The sequence below is a fragment of the Ammospiza caudacuta genome, chromosome 11 (genome assembly GCF_027887145.1).
Source record: "Ammospiza caudacuta isolate bAmmCau1 chromosome 11, bAmmCau1.pri, whole genome shotgun sequence".
In the NCBI taxonomy this organism is placed as follows: Eukaryota; Metazoa; Chordata; class Aves; order Passeriformes; family Passerellidae; genus Ammospiza; species Ammospiza caudacuta.
This window is the reverse complement of record NC_080603.1, coordinates 26,458,129-26,472,667: the sequence shown is the minus strand read 5'-3', so window position 1 is coordinate 26,472,667 and position 14,539 is coordinate 26,458,129. Positions and strand designations below refer to the sequence as shown.

At 41.6% G+C, this 14,539-nt stretch overlaps 1 protein-coding gene across 1 annotated transcript in view; it reads left to right on the top strand.

Moving 5' to 3' along the window:
• RSRC1 (arginine and serine rich coiled-coil 1) overlaps window positions 1-14,539 on the top strand; it is a 100,274-nt gene that overhangs the window by 41,149 nt on the left and 44,586 nt on the right. Inside the window, exon 8 of the mRNA XM_058811869.1 lies at window positions 6,482-6,518. Within this exon, the coding sequence (XP_058667852.1) occupies window positions 6,482-6,518 (37 nt within the window). The remainder of the gene's footprint in view (window positions 1-6,481; window positions 6,519-14,539) is intronic.

The window sequence follows — 14,539 nt, the reverse complement described above, 5'->3', positions numbered from 1 at the left end:
GCAACTGGCAAATGTTTCCCCAAGCACAATTTTCATGAGCATTTAGTATTTTTTGAGCAGTTTATAATGAATTTAGACAAAGATGGAGCCATTCATACCCGATGTAGTTTCAGTGTGGTGTGAAGCATTTACCAAAGATTATTGCAGAACTTGTTTAATGTGCATAGAGAGTTTTAGAAAACCAACCCCAAACTAAACAGGCTTGAGGTTTCCTTGTGGGATTTTTTTTTTTTTTATCACCAGACTGAGGGCCTGAAGGAATAGAGGAAGTGAATGGACACCAATGTATCCAAATATCTCATTTTGCCTAAAAGCAAGTGCCGGCAGATAAATGCCCATAAAGGGATTTCTTTCTTAAGCCCCATGGATTTTTTTTTCTGCAACTTTTTGTGTGAGTTGGAAATGAAAACCATTCATCCAGTGCCCCAAAGAAGGGCCTTATTGAATGGAATAACAGTGTAATGTACCATTGAAGGCAGGATTGAAAGTGATTATCTTGTTAACTCTTGACAGTTACCGCCAGCTTGAAATAGAACTGGCAGGCTTGATTTGCAAATGAATTAGAGCTTTTTCATTTGGTGCCAGGATCATCTTTTTATATTCTGATATGACAGATGCTATGTTCCATGCTTTTGTTTCTCTTCACTCTTCTACTTGCAAATAAAAAACAAAAGATTATGATAGTAATTTTATTTGCATCTTTTCTCTAGGAGTTTATTCTTTGTCTCGAAGTTTTTAATCTTATATTTTTTTCAAGAATTTGTTTAAGAATAGTATTGTTCCCGCAGAATAAAATTTCATTAGGTTAAGTACAGTAGTAATTGGGTGAATGAGGGGAATTTAGAAGCTTTCAGCAAATGGAAAATTGATTGTACTCAAATTGTTTTAGTGCTTAGAACATTTAAATTTCCTCCCTGACTTACACTTGCATTTAATACTCCTCAGTACCAGGAGCAGAGGAGAAGCTCACAGAGTTCCAGTATTTCTGCTAATGGCAGCACACGTGTAATTAGTGGCAGCCATAGTGCTGTGTTTATATTCTGCAGCCATCCCAGCCCAGATGGGGAGGTGTTGGGTGTAATAATTATTGTGCTCTGCCTCTATGTTCCTCATTAACCTGTAACACTCTCTACCAGTCCAGAGAGTTTTTCCCATAGTTGTGCTTCCCAGGACTGGAACTTGCTGGGCTTTGTTTAATATTCAGCCCAGCCTTGTGGGCATTTCCAGTGCCGGGCTCGCTGCTCCCTCTGTAATCTGGTTTGTTCTTGGGGGCTAATTAGCAGCACTTCCGACTGCCACTGATGTCCATTATGGAAATGTTTCCCTACACTTTCACCTACAGGATGTGTTTTAATTGAATATCTACTAAATAATATTACAGAGAAGGTAAACCAGGCCAAAGTTGTCTAATTTATTTAAGGCTGGTTAACAGAGACGGTGACATCGCTGAGCCTGATGTTTAATTGCCTGTGTTTGCTGGGAATGCAGACTGGGAGGAACAAGATTTCATTCCTGGTGAAGGGAACAGGAGGAGAAATGCCACCCAGCCAGAACCAGGGAAAAATCCAGCCAAAACCAGGGAAGAACCAACCAAACCAAAACCAGGGAAGAACCAACCAAACCAAATCCAACCAAAACCAGGGAAGAACCAACCAAACCAAAACCAGGGGAGACCCAAACAAACCAAAACCAGGGAAGAACCAACCAAACCAAATCCAACCAAAACCAGGGAAGAATCAACCAAACCAAATCCAACCAAAACCAGGGGAGAACCAACCAAACCAACTCCAGCCAAAACCAGGAAAAATCCAGCCAAAACCAGGGGAGAACCAACCAAACCAAATCCAGCCAAAACCAGGAAAAATCCAGCCAAAACCAGGGGAGAGCCAGCCCAGCCAAAATCATCCAAAACCAGGGAAAACCAACCAAACCCCACTCCAAGTTGGAAAACTCCAATGATTTGCACCTTGTGATGTCCTTGGAATCACCAGGTTGAGTTGAGGAATGCCTTTAAGGCAGCCAGAACAGAGGAATCAGCTTTGGTCATTTATGGGGTTTCCATACCCAGCCTGAAGCCTCCATGAAACAAAACCAAGAGATTTTGGGTGGTTGTTTTATCTCTTGTGATTTATGGTATTTTCATACCCGACTTGAAGCCTCTGTTATGCAAAACCAGGAGATTTTGGGTAGTTATTTTGTCTCTTGTTTATCTGAGAAATACATGCAAAGAAGTGCAATATTTTTGTAGGGTCTGTTTGAAATTACTGCTTTTATCAGCACTGTATTTTGGAGTTCTCCCTCTCTGTTTAGTTTCAGTGTTGATATTGCATAAAATCTCGGATTTTACTCTCTGAGCCAGGGTTATTATATATTTCCCGTGCTGAATATTTGGTAAGGTCTCTTGGGTACTGATTTTCCTTCTTTCTAGGATAACATATTATGGAGATTGTTTCACCTTGTGTCCTGTTTAAAGTCCTGGTTTTAGCATGATTCAATTTGGTTTTGCATTATATTCCATGGAGTTCCTTGGCAGTTCCAAGTTATTCCAGAATGTTTGTGTGGAGGCTGACTTTGGCTTTTCATCCTGCTTTAATCATCCTGCTTTAACTAAGTGACCTTCATAGGATCATCTTGGGGTCTTTGTTGCATTTAAATTTATTAGTAATTAGCCAAAGTTCCTACTGGTTTTTCCCGAGATAAATTATTTGGATAATGGGAGGGATCCACAGGGACCAAGACCACCAAGTTTGGAGTCTTCACACTCCAGAATCAGCTCCAGATCATTTGAAGTTGGTGCTTGGTAAGAACAAAACAACATTGCACACTTCAAAAAATATATAATGGGTGCTTTTCCTATCAAGACGTGAGATTCCCAAACTATTTGATCTTCTTGATGAGTTTGTTGTGCAGGAAAAACTGGAAAGAGCAGCAAAAAATGACAAGTTCAGCAGTGTCTCATCTTGGGATATCCTGAGGTAGAAATAAAGTTGTGTGATCACATGGAAATCTAATTCTCTTCTCAGGAACTCTGCACCTTCCAAAAGCCCCTTTGACCTGAGTTTTCCTGTAATGTCCATGCAGGTATAAACAACCCAAAGGATTATCCTGCAGCCTATGGCTTCTCACCCAGAATCTATGGCAAAGACAATTATTAGTTATTAATTAACTGTGTATTAATTCTACAGTTCTTGGGTGGAACTGCTGTAAATTCACTGGAGAATACGTTATGTGTGAAATGTTTAGCTGTTTTATAGTACCTAAATGGGGTGTTTTGAGGATAGTGCACATTTTTCAGCTCCCTTGATTGATGGTTAGTTTGATACAGGGAGTATTTTTAGGAACGTGAATATGTTCCAGGTTAAAATCATTATTTCAACAAGTTCTAGGGAATATTTTAAATTTAATTTACTAGCAAAGGAAGTTCACACCACCTCAATTATTTACTGTAGGTTTAAATAATCCCAAACCTGGCAAAACCTGGAGAATTCCAGAATGGTTTGGGTTGGAAGGGACCTTAAAATTCCTCCAGTTCCACCCCCTGCCATGGGCAGGGATGGAACTTCCTTAATTGAATTCCAGCTTCTTGCTACAGGTCCCTGATGACCAGGATTCAGATGGAGCTGGAATGTTTTCCCCTGGCATTGCTGAAAAGTTTGGATGAACCTGAGTATGATATTTCCTGGGTTTAATGGATGACTTTAAATATATATGCATGTCAAGTGGTGTTTTACTGCAAATCCTTGGCCAAAGTGGGGAAAAATTCCAAACCTTCTCTGGTAGAATAAGGAAAACTCAGGAATAAAATCAAACTTGCCTAATGAACCAAAGAAAGGAAGGTGCTGCACTGGAGATGGTATGAAAAGCAAATATATGGGGAAGTCTGGGCTATAAAATGGAGTAAAACATAATTACCTGGTAATGATACCAGATTAATGGTTTCTTTTGTGTTGTGAGCATTGGAATGTTGGATGTGCATAAAGCTGCTCCTGGCTTTTATTTGTGGTGTTTAATGGTTTAAAATTCTGCAGGCACTCAAGGCTGTGTGGGAGAGACTGAGCTGTGGCCACAGGTCTGATTTTGCCTAAAACAACATATGAAATATAGTAATAATTGGAGCCTTATTTGTATGGTTTATTGTACAAATAATATAATTTAAGTATGTGGTTATTTCACATAATTATAAAAATGCAACAGATGTTGTAGTATAATTTAAAGTATGTATTTTAAATATATAATTGTTAGATATATTTATATAAATATAAGGGTAATTATGTAATATAATTTATAGTATGTGTAATGTAACATAGAATGGGATGCAGAATATAATTGTATAAGATCTCTAATATAATCTGTGGGCTAACTAAAAGATAAACCCTGCCATAGCCCGGCTGATTGATGCCCTGCAGCCTCAGGCTGGGAAGAGGTTTTCATTGGAAGTGACAGGTGCCCCAAGGTTTATTTAGGACAAGCTCAGCCTTGTCCTGGTTAGTTTGATAATGTTTTCCTTATGGATGTTCCAGCAGTGCATTTCCTGCGTTAGGGCCTTGTGCTACACCAATATTCCTGTCTGGGCTGCCTCAACTACAAATTGGCTGAACAGCCCGTGACACTTTTTCAATATTATTGCATTAAACCAAGTGGATTTTGATTGATAACCTAATATTCAACTAATGCAAAACATCAATCATGGCAAGTATATTAATTATTTAATATTGCAGCCTAATTCAGGAATCGATGTGCTGCAGGAGGGGATGGGAAACTCTCTGTTCCCAGAAGGTTTGAGACAGGGCATGATTAAAAAACAGCCCCACCAAGCCCCGCTCTGCTCCCGTGTGTTGGTTCGATACAAATCTTTATTCATTTGCCAATAATCTCCTCACATTTTCCACTTCAGGACCTTTTTTATCAGTTTTGAGGCCTGGAATTGAATTAGGGCTGCTTTCAGCACAGGCTGAGGGAGGTGCACGGATATTGATGGCAGGGATGGGGCTGGCCTGGAGCTCCTCCAGCCCTGCCCTGCGTCCTCTCCCAAAGCAGCTCCACCTCCAAGGGCCAGGTGGAGCCTCCAGAAGGGATCAGGGAATCATGGAATGCTCTGGGTGGGAATGGAGATCCATCCCATCCATCCCACCCCTGCCATGGCCATCCCATGGGAGATCCATCCCCTGGGAGATCCATCCCATCCATCCCACCCCAGCCATGGCAGGGACACCTCCCACTGTCCCAAGTGCTCCAACCCCCATGTCCAACTTGGTCTTGGACGTTCCAGGGATGCAGGGGCAGCCCCAGCTGCTCTGGGAATCCCATCCCAGCCAGGAATTCCCAATTCCCAATGTCCCACCCATCCCTGCCCTCTGGCACTGGGAGCCATTCCCTGTGTGCTGTCCCTCCATCCCTGTCCCCAGTCCCTCTGCAGCTCTCCTGGAGCCCCTGCAGGCCCTGCCAGGGCTCTGAGCTCTCCCTGGATCTTCTTCCTGTCTCCAAAATTGGGATAAATCCTGTAGGGCTGAGAAATTAAATTCTTTCAAAGTCAAACAACTAAAGTACTTATTTTTTATTTTTCCCTCTCACTTCATTAATGACATTTAAACAGAAAAAAAACCTTCATACCAGATTCTGAAAAGCTTTAGGAAATGATAAACAATTAGCAATTTTAGTACTAGTAATTAGTAATAGTGTAGTGTTAACTGGTTCCCTGCAGCCCTCACGGGCTGGTTTCTCTGTTGCTGTGGGAATGACCCACCTTCCAAGAGGGAATGTTTGAATTAGGTAGAACCTGGGGCTGATGGAAGCAGGAATCATCTCCTTGTCTGGTGGGTTGGCATTTGGGGAATTTTTAATTTGTTTTCCATTGGATTTCGTCTTTTTTTTCCATAGCATGATATGTTAAAGATAGATTTTCCCTCTGAATTTTTGTTTTTCAGAGTTTTTACTTGGATACTTCAGTCCGTTCTTTTTGCAGCTGCCTTTATGTAAAATTCTTCCCATTTTCTCTCTGTACCTTTGTACTTTTTGTGGCTTTCAGGGATTGGGTGCCCAGCTCCAGCATGGCTGCCACAAGCCATGGAATCAATGACAATTCCTTCTCTCCATCCCCTTGGAAAGGGGCAGGGAATTTCATTGTGGGAGTGGTGGCAGGGCAGAACCAGGAGGCACCAAACACAGATTTGATAAACAAATTCCCTGATTCTTTCCAGTGTAAATAGTGGGATAATGAGATTAAAATGTTAATTTAAATGTGTATCCTGTGACATTGCCACAGTTTGTACAATTTCAGGGCAGGTACTGTCTGAGAGTGGAATTCTGTCATTGAGCATTAGGATAATCAATGTTTTTTAGGTGTTACAGGTAAATATATGTATTAAAATTAAAAATTGGACACACTGGAGAAATTACCCAGCTTTGCCATTTCAGAGTTAAACAGAAATCGTTGCAGACAAGGGTTTAGCAACTATTTAGAACTTTTGTTCTTCTCTTACAGGGACCCTGCAAACATCAAAGCTGGATTAGAACATCTGGTAAGTTTTAATTTTCTCTTGAACATTTGCATCATCTTTGATATCTGCATTCCAAATGAACACTTTTGAATGAGCTTTGAATACCTTGAATTGAGAAAGTCAACCATTTCCCAGAGGGTCAGGCTACTGTTATTATGTGAAGGCACTCACATTTTCATTTATCTCCCCATTTCAAGGGAATTTTAATTTTTTTAAATTACTTTTTTTTGATGTCGAGATGAAATAAACTGGACTACAATCCTTGGATTGATGATTGCCTTAATTATAAACAAAAATTGTTTGGTGTTGGATTTTTGGCATATCCTGATCTGAAAACAACAAACTTGTGATTAAAAAAAAAGTAAAAAAAAAAAAAGAGCCAGGGACACAATCAAATATTGCATGCATAAATATGGTGTGTTTGAGTCATTTGGAGGCTTTGAAAGAAGTGCACAGCTTTGTGTTTTCTCTTGTCTTTGCTTTATGAATAATGGATCGACTTAAATTCCATTCAGGGCTCTAGTAGGAAATAATAATTGAGGTGCAAAATATTTCTGGTTTAAGTAAACATATTAAACCCACAAGTGATGGCAAGCCAGGCTTAGCATTAAAAACTCATCAGTTGATCAAAACTGGGAAAAATAAAATCTTGTCACAAGTCAGAAGCAGTTGAGCCTCACATGTTGGTACCAGCAGTCAGTGGAACATTAAATAGTTGATGTAAAGTGATTATTAAATCCCATTAAATAAAAATATTCACTATTAATGGCGCATCCATCCTGAGAAGGGTTTAATTTTGTCATGGAATATCTAAGTAATCCCTGCTGTTCCATAGTGCTGTGAAAAACTTGGTGTGTCTCTTTGGACAGAGCTGCTTTCCTCTGGTTGCTTCCCATTCTGGGAATCACCTGGGAAGGATTTGGAGGAGCTTGGGCACCAGGATCTCCTTGGAGTGCCAGAGGGTGGAGAGGATGGAGATCCTGGTGGGGTGGAAAGGATGGAGATTTTGATGGGATGGAGATCCTGGTGGGGTGGAAAGGATGGAGATTTTGATGGGATGGAGATCCTGGCGGGGTGGAAAGGATGGAGATTTTGATGGGATGGAGATCCTGGTGGGATGGAAGGGATGGAGGTCCTGGTGGGGTGGAAAGGATGTACATTGTGGAAGAGAGGTCATGGTGGGATGGAGATGATAGTGGGATGGAAATGATGGAGATTGTGATGGGATGGAGAGGATGTAGATCCTGGTAGGATGGAAAGGATGGAGTTCCTGGTAGGATGGAGATCCTGCTGGGATGGAAAGGATGGAGATTGTGATGGGATGGAACGGATGGAGACCCTGGTAGGATGGAGTTCTTGGTGGGATGGAAAGGATGGAGGTCATAGTGGAGAGGATGGAGATCCCGGTGGGATGGAGATCATAGTGGGATGGAAATGATGGAGATCCTGCTGGGATTGAGATCCTGAAGCTCCTCCTTTCTAAAGGTGTCCTGTGAAGTGTGTTGGGAATCATCAAATGCAATAAAGAGCAGAGTTCTCGGAGCAGTTGGAAAATCCACTTTGTTTGCTGCTTCCAGGGGTGTCTCACCTGCAGGGTGAATCCCTTAAAGGTCTTTATTTTGATTTGATAATCTGTTACTGGATCCCTTCTCTAAAATTGTGTTTTACAATTCGGGATTTACAAGAGCTGGGCTGACAGGACACAGGGAATGCTTCAAACTGGAAGGAGTAGGGTTAGATGGAATACTGGGAAGGAATTCCTGGCTGGGAGGGTGGGCAGGCCCTGGCACAGCTGTCCAGCACAGCTGGGGCTGCCCCTGGATCCCTGGCAGTGCCCAAGGCCAGGCTGGACAGGGCTTGGAGCAGCTTGGCACAGTGGGAGGTGTCCCTGCCATGGCAGGGGTGGCACTGGATGGGATTTAAGGTCCATGTCTTTCTTTAATCTGATCAACCAAAAAACCCCCAAACTCCAGCCAAGAAAGAACCCTTCTCCTTTATTCTGTGTTAATACTTGATCAAGCATTGATTTTAATTAAATGCCAGTATGTATTTCCTGGCTGTCCCTGGGTTTTCCATGGAGCCTGGCTGCAGTGCTGGCCCCTCGCTGCTCGTGGCTCTCTGGGTTTGTCACCTGTGGTGTCACAGCTCGGTGGCCCTCGGGTGGCCACCAGACAGCCACGTCTGGCAGAGTCCTGGGCTTCCTAACGAGCTGTAAACCAAGCAGCCAATTATTTTTGTTCACAAACAATTAATTAACGCTCTTAATAGGAGTAATTATGTTTATCTTGCTGTCCTGGCAAAATTCCATGCTGGTCAATTATGCTCTGCAGGCTTGAATTGTCTCTTCTGTCTCTCTTGAATTGTGTCTGTCTGTTCCATTCTGAGAGGAAGGGAGTGAAGGTGGGGGTGGAGAGGTTTTCCTCCTGAGGCCAAAGTGACATTTGTGCCCAGGGACGTTCCAAATTTCCCTTTGCATAGGCTGGAGAGCCAATGAGTGTCCAGCTGGATGCACCAGCTTGGAAGGTGCTGGTTGGGGAGCAGTGCTGGCTCTGGCTGTGTCCCACACTGAGAGGGGACCCTGGTGTCCCAACCCATCAGGTGTCAGTGGCTGATGGACCCTTTGGCTGTGCCAGGGTGGGCATCCCAAACATTCCCTGGCTCAGCAGCAGCCTGGCCCTTGGGAATCATTCCAGCTCCTTGAGGAGCTCTGGACCAGGTTCATTCCAGGTGATCACACTGCAGAGATCAATGGCTTATGAATATCCATGGGAAAGCAGCTTGGTTGGCTCTGCCTGCCTGCAGGGATGAAACCTGGACTGCTCCTGCAGAGGGGCTCCGTGGATCCCAGGATTTGGGGAGAGCTCTCTGCAGTGAGTGTTGTTAAAGTGTGTGCGCACACGGCTTTATTTGTTCTGAGGTTTTGCTGCTGGTAGCTGCAGATGTGAATCAAACAGCGGCGCGATCAAACCATCAGAGGCAGAGCATTTCATGGCAGAATATTCAAAGGCTTGCAGCAGTTTGTTGTTCCAACATTGACAAATTTTGTGGAAACTTTGTAAGAGAGGCGAGTTTTACCCTGTCACTTCCCATTACCAGCGAGCTCTGAAGCCATAGCCGCTCCACATAAAACAACACTTTAATGTCTCTGTGTCTTTATTAAAAAGTAAACTTTGATCACTTACCACCGAGGCTGAGGTGCCTCCCCCGCCCTTGGCTGTGGTGGGGACCCCATGACCCTCCATCCCTGTGACCTTTGTGCCTTTATTTTGCTTTCCCTTTGTCACCCCGCTCATATTTCCCCCATAAATTCGTTTGGCCGCCGTTCTGCGCCGTAAATTCGGAAAGTCCGACGGGAGCGTCCCCGATTCCCGCTCTGCAGGCTGAGGAGAGCAGTGATCAGCTGAAGTAAATAAGGCTGTAAAATATCAAGAGTGTGATTTTCCCTGGCATCTGCATAAAACCCCCGGCACGTGCGGGTGTTGTTTCCAATCGCGCCGGCGGTTTGTTCGCAATTCCCGTAATTTGATCGCGGCTGATGAAAAGCTGACAAGATTTCCACAGCGCCCCATTAGATGAAAGCAGCATGAAACCAGAGGTTAATCTGCAAACAGATTTTCCTGCTTATTACTCTAATGATTCCATCAGATTTGATGTAGCAGGCTGCGAGGCGTCTCTCGGCAGCAACAGTGTGCTGGGGTTTGATCTCGGTGCTCATTAAATGATGGAGTAATTTGGGTGACCTCTGCCCAGGTGCACATCTCCTCATAATTGCACGGCATTCTGATGGGGAAATTACTGGCGAGAACCCCGAGTATTCATCCCGCTTTCCGAGTGGAAAAACTAACAAAAGAAATATTGCATTAATTTTCAAATGATGATATTACATTTAGTGCCTGGGCCCCATATATCAAAATCTGAGAACTGCTCAGTTACTCGCTGCTCTTAATCTTAATGGTATCTGTGGATGTCAAGGGCATGGAGGAAATTAAATCGGAAAGTGCAGATAGACCTAAGAAGACATTATCTCTTGATGATTGCAGTTTTGATAGGTATTTCAGTGAATTTCATTTTCGCAGAATGGTGGAAGATGAGTTAGCCACCAGATTTTCTCATTTTTCTTCCCCATGATTTATGTGAGTTGAGCATAAAACTTTTTATGGGAGTGCAGTTACGGCGGATGAGAGGTAAATTAATGCACTGGGTTTCCATCTCGGCCCCGCGCGCGATTGTCAGAGCTGTACATACGTAATGGGGCCCATCATTATTCAGGGTTGTTTACATTCAAAATATGTAATGAAATCTGTTCAGAATAATGAGGGAAATAAAAGTTTAGAAAATTGTAAAGGTCATGAAGTTTGAGAAATGATGCAATGCTCCCAAAATAACATTTAGGCAATATAAATTACATTATTATGCACCAACTCTGCCTTATAGAGACATGAAGATAAAGTGCTTTCGACGAGTAAAATGCTGTTAGTGCTCTCTGAAGTATGAGAATGTGTAAAATGTTTCTGATTTCATATTCTGGTTTTGTGCATATTGTGGAAAAATATATAAAGGAACTTTATGGAGGGCAGTGGCTGCTTCTCTATCCCCAAGTTTAAGTGCCTTTCCTGGGAGGGTTTTCTCCAGCAAACAAACACTTTGGCAGAAGTGTAATTGATTTTTAATTTAATTATTGAGGCCACCAGCAAATTCATCTTTTTAGGGGGTTCTTGCTCCTCTTCTTTTGGGGATTTTACATTTTGCTCTGAATGTATTTTATTGCAGATACTGAAGAGGGATCTTGGCACAATACTGAGATGAAGCATAAATTTGCCCAACTATCTGTGATCTGCACCTAAAATACAAATCTCTGCACCCTGGTTTTATGCAGGTGCTCCTCAGAATAATTATGTTTTGCCCTGCACATTTTATATTGTACTTATTTGTCAGAAGAAGCAGCCAAAAGCATGAAACACAAGTCATTTTTGGAAAAGTTAAACCTGCAGATCTGTGCCAGCCCAAAAAACGGTGCAGTGGGGCTGAGTTGATCATTGAATCCAAGAGCAAAGAGAAAATGCACTTTTATTCAAAGTATATAATCTTGATTAAGTTCAAGTTAATTCCTGTATAATTAGGCATGGTTTGGGGTAGATTGTCAGATTATTTTGAAACTTAATGCTGATTTAGAACCCACTGGATCCTTGTGGTATTTGAAATGCTTTTAATTTTCAAAATGTTTTTTTCTAATATTTTTCAATTGCTGCATTTTAATGCAATGGTTCCAAAGGGGATGGGATTCCCTTTTTCTGAGAAATTCTGATTTATTTAGAGAAAATTCCTCTCCTACTGGAAAAAGCAAAGCAGTAATTCAAGTATTAGCTATTCCTTTTGTTAATTAATCCCTGTTACCTGTTGGTTGTGCTCCTGCTTTTCCAGCCAGTCCAACCTTGGCTGGAGCTGTTTCCTAAGCAGTTTATGATGTGTTAATTAAAAATTTTCATTTCAGAACCTGCATTTATCTGCTGCTATTTTTATGTCCACATCTTTGTTGCAACATAATGCAGCAAAAATTGAAACAGTGATAAAAGATTAAAATCCATATTTAAGAGTTAAATATTAATCATTTTATAATTTTTGTAAGCTGTGGGGATCGTTCTACCTTTAATTTTTAAAGGTCTAATTAGGAAATAGATTAATTTATAGAATAATAACTGGATGATGTTGATGCAGAAATCTCCGTTCTGTCAGCTCTTTATCAGAATGTTGAATTTTTTGGTGGTTGTGGCTGCATTTCCATGCAAATGTAAATCTAAGGGATGATATTCCAGGCTGCAAGGAGATAAATAAGGGGAGGTAATTTTTTAGCCTTTAGTGCAATATTATCCATATTTCCTCTCTTATTGAAGAACCCACACAGAGTTTTATGGCTGTGTAAGTTTAACACTTCCAGGAATTTTTCCTTTTAAAAAGACCTGGGTTTACCGATTAATTTTCTAAAATCTTATTTACAGCTCTCCCTCTTTCTGCTGAGTGTTTAATCCATTTTGCTGTATCCACTTCCAGTAGGAAGGCCTTTTTCCTTGCTTTTTCTCAGGAATATTCACTGAAATGAGTGCATTGTTGTTTTCTGGTCCTGTTAAAGGTGCCTTTGCTGCAAAAACTGCTTTAAACCCCAAAAATCCCGTCCGTGTGCCCGAGCCACCTGGGCTGTTTGCCACAGCCATTCCCTCCTGCCTTTGATTTGCATCCAGCAATCCATTGTTGCTTATTCCTGACATTTTGGGTTGGTTTTAGAGGAAACAAGATGGGATTTTCCACCCACCTGGTGTTGCAGGGTTCTCTGGAGATCTCAGCTTAAACCCACCTTGCTCTGGGAAGCGGCTCCTGCTGAATGGAGTGAAATGGAAAATCCACAATTAAAGTAATAAATCCACAATTAAAGTTAACAAATCCAAATGTTTTAGTGGCCGTGTGTGTCCTGGGTGAGAGGAAGGAGAGGATTTGGGGAATCCTCAGCTCTCAGGTCAGAGTGCTGCTGATGTTTGGGGACAGTTTCAGGTTTTGTCCCTCTGATCTCAGATCTGAGTGAAAATTCCCTCGGATGGAAAACTCTGAGTCTGAATATCCTGTGGTGTTTTAGCAGGAAATTTGGGCATTCCATTCAGAGCTGGGATTTTATAGTTCTGCCTCATTTAGTTCCTCGCTGGGCCATGAATTTCACAATTGGGCATTGTCATTGTTGGCTCTCTCCTTCCCAGTTTTGGTGAATTGGCAATCTTGGAGGAGAGCTCTGCGAAGGTTTTGTGTCCTTTTGTCAATGTTCCAGTGTTTTCTCCTGGCTCTGGCTGGAGGAGCCACATTCCATAGCCAGGCTTTCCCTTCACTGTGGTGTTGATGTCCAATTAGGATGGACTCTTCCCTTCATCACTGGTCGTATTTTTGGTGGCCTTTACATAAATTAAAATTTCAGATTTTCTGCCCATTGTTTTGGTTAATAATTTCCTAATTAGTCCATCCCTGATGCTGGATTCTTTATTTCTGTTGATGTACAAAGAGCATCTGTGAATTCCATGGACTAAAATTGCCATTTTTCCATGTTTTGCATGATTTTTCTCCACTTATAGTTAATTTTGATAAATCTAAGGTTATTTTTTTGGGAGCAGGTGGATCTGTATCCAGTCAGGACACTCCTACCATAGCCTATTCCTGAGTAGTGTTGTTGGTTAATTGTATCAGAGGAAAAACTCAGACGTAAATATAATTTTACCATCCAATCTTTTCAACAGATTTATGTCTGAAAATGCAGGGGTTTAATTCAAATAGTGCCAGATGTGCTTATTATATTTCTGTGCTATTAATTCAGATTAGGGATTCTTCTGTGGGATTTTATTTTTATGTTTTTAATGTGAAAACCATTCTTTTATCAAGCTGGAATTTGCCACCCTCAAAGACTTATATAAGGAAAAGTTGACAATTGCAAATTCCCAATCTCCTTTGGTTTTATTTTTATTTTAGTATTTTATTCTCTCATGAAGAGAGATTATTTTATTCTCTTATGTCTTCTTATACAAATAAGCATTTTCAGTTTCTTTGGTAATTATTTTTTAATCACCCAAAGAGGAGTAAATGGCAGAAAAGGAATCCAGCATTCCTACGATAAACCTGTCCCACAATATTTTCCATAATTTGATCAAAATCTGTTTAAAAGCTGGCTGGGCTTAGGCTCCTTTGTTGCTCTCTCCTGTTGGGATTTTCTGGGAGTGGGATGGATAATATTGCAGGTGGAGGCAGGCCCTGACTCACAGAATAAATTCAAATATCATTTTAGTTGTAACCCTTATGTTTGATTTCTTCCTTGGCTCTTCCCCTCACTGGCACTTGAGGTCTCTTTTTGCTGCCCACAGCCCCAAACTGGGGATTTCTCTGCAGTCAAACATGGAATTCTGGTTTCAGGTACAGATTTTCCTGGCAATGGTGAGGGCTGGATTTGTCTTTACACAAATCTTTTCTCTTTGAATTTGATAAAAAACCCCCAAAATGGATCACCATCACCAGAA